This window comes from Saccostrea cucullata, unplaced genomic scaffold (genome assembly GCF_032062105.1).
Source record: "Saccostrea cucullata isolate Sc308-1 unplaced genomic scaffold, CSIRO_AGI_Scuc_v1 ctg13303, whole genome shotgun sequence".
NCBI classification, from domain to species: Eukaryota; Metazoa; Mollusca; class Bivalvia; order Ostreida; family Ostreidae; genus Saccostrea; species Saccostrea cuccullata.
In genome coordinates, this window is record NW_026920233.1 from 13,818 (window position 1) to 17,166 (window position 3,349).

At 31.1% G+C, this 3,349-nt stretch overlaps 1 protein-coding gene across 1 annotated transcript; it reads right to left on the reverse strand.

The window, feature by feature from the left end:
- Positions 1–2,160: 2,160 nt before the first annotated feature.
- LOC134245512 (uncharacterized) lies at positions 2,161–3,218 on the reverse strand. Its single transcript, XM_062727800.1, has 2 exons — positions 3,105–3,218; positions 2,161–2,898 (listed from the first exon to the last, which is right to left on the reverse strand). Exons 1-2 carry the CDS (start codon positions 3,212–3,214, stop codon positions 2,376–2,378), a joined length of 633 nt encoding a protein of 210 aa, XP_062583784.1. The 5' UTR covers positions 3,215–3,218; the 3' UTR covers positions 2,161–2,375.
- Between the last annotated feature and the right edge of the window lie 131 nt (positions 3,219–3,349).

The window sequence follows — 3,349 nt, forward strand, 5'->3', positions numbered from 1 at the left end:
CTCGTCACTGATACATGTAGCTGAAAACCTTTCTCCCCGTTTCTAAAGACGAATAAGATATTCTATGGTAATAAAAAATCAAAACAAACTTAGCAACAAATTGTTGTGTCTTTATCTTTACTTAGACATTGCAATAGCCAGACCCCATTGATTCAGTTAACCGGTATCAATTTACATCCTCTACAAATATTGAAAAACGAGGTGTTTTACATAATATATGTGAAACGAGTGTTACCGCAAGATGTCATCATCAATATGCACGTTTAAAATTACCTAGCATTTATATTTTATCTTTCCCTATATTACATGTAGTGTTGTGAATATATTTGGAATTGATTCTTAATTAAACACTCGGACTCAACTCTGATAATATGAATGAAAATAAAAATTTACCTAGCTGTGGAAAACGATGTGTAATCACAACTAAGTTTTAAACCGTTATAAGGATGTTTTGCACGCCCATCTTTGCATTTATATTTATTCTACCGACGTATTTTACTCTTTACCATAACAGAAAACAAAACTGAATATACAATTTCCTTCTTTTCCTCTCATTTTTTTTTACATAATTATCATATTACTAGTCTTCATTTATATTTATGATACATTATCTACACAATCTCAAGCAGTTTTATTTTCCTTAATGTTATTACCAAGGAATAAATAAGATTTTGTAAACCCATCATTAACAATGCGTTCTTAAATAAAATTGTTTCTCATGTTGAAAAGAAATCTTACAAAATTAAAAGTGATTTCATTACGGAAATATTTAGGCGTAGCTTTAATGAGTAATCTGATTTGAAATAAGTGGATTTAAGTAGAATATTCTACCTGGTCTGAAGTTTGAACATACGTTTGGAAAAATGACTGATTGAAACAAAATAAAAATGATGCAGCGAAAAAATATCACATATAGGAACACCTAGATTTCTTTCAATAACAAGTACTAGTTAATTTGAACTGATACTTCTTTTCCAAACAGACAAAAATAGTAAAGGGTATTGATTATTTTAACATCAACCAGAGAAATAGAAGATAACAATAACTAAAAAAATGCATTATTGGGATTCTTATGGGTACGGACATTCTTTTAAGAAACCAGGGGGGGGGGACTCAATATATTACTTCATTTTTAGATATTATATCCTAAGCTGTCAACTATCTCTTGGCAAAGAAAAAAAATACCATTTTGGTTTTAAAATTTGAACGTTTTGCTTTTTTTTTTTTGTTCAAAGCTATAATCACCTCTTATCAGATTTTTTCTATAGATAGGCCGGGAATGATACGTTATACATTTCTTACATGTAGTTTCGTAGAGGTGTTGATGAAGTATTACTACCATAAAAATGATCTATCAATTATTTTACAATGTCATTTTACCCATGCATGTGAAGGACTTGTTCGTCGTGTTCAACGTGTCTTCTTGGGTTTCATGTGGTGGTACTTGTATGGATATACCGGTATTATGTTGATGCATTCTTTTACATGTAACATTTATGGAGTACTGTAAATCACTTTTTATGCGCGAGAACTTTATTTTCGCGTAATTACGCGAGACAGTGTGCTCGCGAAAATTTAATTCTCGCGAATAATAATATTCCTTAAGAATATATAAAGCAATAACCACATTCGCGAAAATTTTGTCTCGCTAATCAAAAATCATTGACTATCTCGCGAAAATAAGATGTCGCGAAAATTTAGTGATCTACAGTATACTGATTCAAATTTCAAAGAAAACTTCTCTTAGACAAAAAAAAGTACATTCCTTGTATGTGCTTTTTTTCCAATTTGAATTATAAGAACTGTAAGCAGCAAATAATCCCTTCACCAAAAACTTCTAAAGGACAGAAACAATAGCAACTTTTAAACATTATATAAAGTATACATGTATGTAATAAAATTTAAAATCTTTGATTTTTTACTACATACCTACTAACGTTTCCTACATGTATTTTTAGGACGATGATATCCTAGAACAAGAAAATATATGGATAACGAACAATATTCAAGCTCAAAAGTCAAACAATACAAAATAGGAGCAGAGAAATGTTTTACACGGAACTTGGAAACGCCAGAGTTGGGATTCATTTCAATTCAACCCCCCCTTCCCTACATAAAAAAAATAAGAATCAAATTTCACTAAGTAAATATTTATTTTCTTATCACAATGGCTAAATTTTCAGTAGTTTATTTTCTCTATAAAAAGGACGATTAAAATTTAAGAATGAAGAAAATTGCTTACAACAAATTTATGATCATGATGAGAATGAATCAATAATTACTAGTTTCGATAATACTCTTGATCTCTACTGGTACAAGTGAAAAAAAATTATTATGCTTTCGTTAAGGTAAAGAAATCCATTCAACTCATTCTTTCATTTAGTTTTAACTTCTGCATAGGCTACAGTTTCGGAGCTGTAGTCATTTGTGTATGGCGAGTTTTCATTATTCAAATCTCTGCTGTGATCAACTTCCATATTAACTAGTCCATCCTGATTTTGCGTGCGAACAGGACTATTTTTCGCGTTTTTGTTTGGTTTGTTAACTTGCGCATACATATCTCCACCAGTATAATTAACTGGAATACTTTGATTCTTTTTAGGAGTTGCATACAGAGGTTGTTCTTGTTTTGTGTCTCTGTCATTTGCCGTCTCCCGTTTTACTGGTGTATCGTAAATGTTGGGCGTTTGATAACTATCATTCATCGTTGGATCAGGAAGACTGGGCTTTTGTTCCTCTACTGTGGAATAGCCTACTTCGTCAGCATGTTGAGAGGAATGGTACAAAGGATTGTCCGGTAGATTGTGCTCATATTCATATCCATTATTTGTATGCTCTGTAAATGTAGTTAATGTTTCTTTGGGAATTTTATTTTCTTTTTTATTTCTTCTCCTGTGCCTGTCAATATAAAATTGGTCTTATTCCTGTGATATCATGAAACATAAATGCAAGGCAATCTAAAATTTTGAAATCAAAAATGTTTGTTTAGAAAAAAGAACAAAGCAAAAAAAAAAAAAAACAATGTAAACACTTTTTTTCTACCTCTGTGTACATGTGCAGTTGTGAATGTGGGGAATAATTGAAGAATGTGGGTGTATAAATACCTTAAGAGGATCGCAACAATAATAAAGGACACTGAAACAAGTAACAGTCCCCCTCCTGCTGCTAAGCCCACGATGGTATCTGAAATAATGAACATAGCATAGAAACTCATTTCATTTCATATCAAATGGTTGGAAATATAAGTGAAATATGTTGAAATGGAAGCATGTTGATTTTGATAAAAGTGCATGTAAGACGTGTAATGCTCGTAGTCATAACTAAATATTTATATGTTTACTATACTGTA

What these genes read in the sequence shown, in the direction of transcription:
- LOC134245512 (XM_062727800.1), bottom strand. Translation starts at nt 3,214, where the DNA reads ATGAGTTTCTATGCTATGTTCATTATTTCAGATACCATCGTGGGCTTA. An exon ending in ATTGTTGCGATCCTCTTAAG is followed by an intron (nt 2,899 to 3,104) that starts GTATTTATACAC and finishes TTATATTGACAG; the next exon opens with GCACAGGAGAAGAAATAAAA.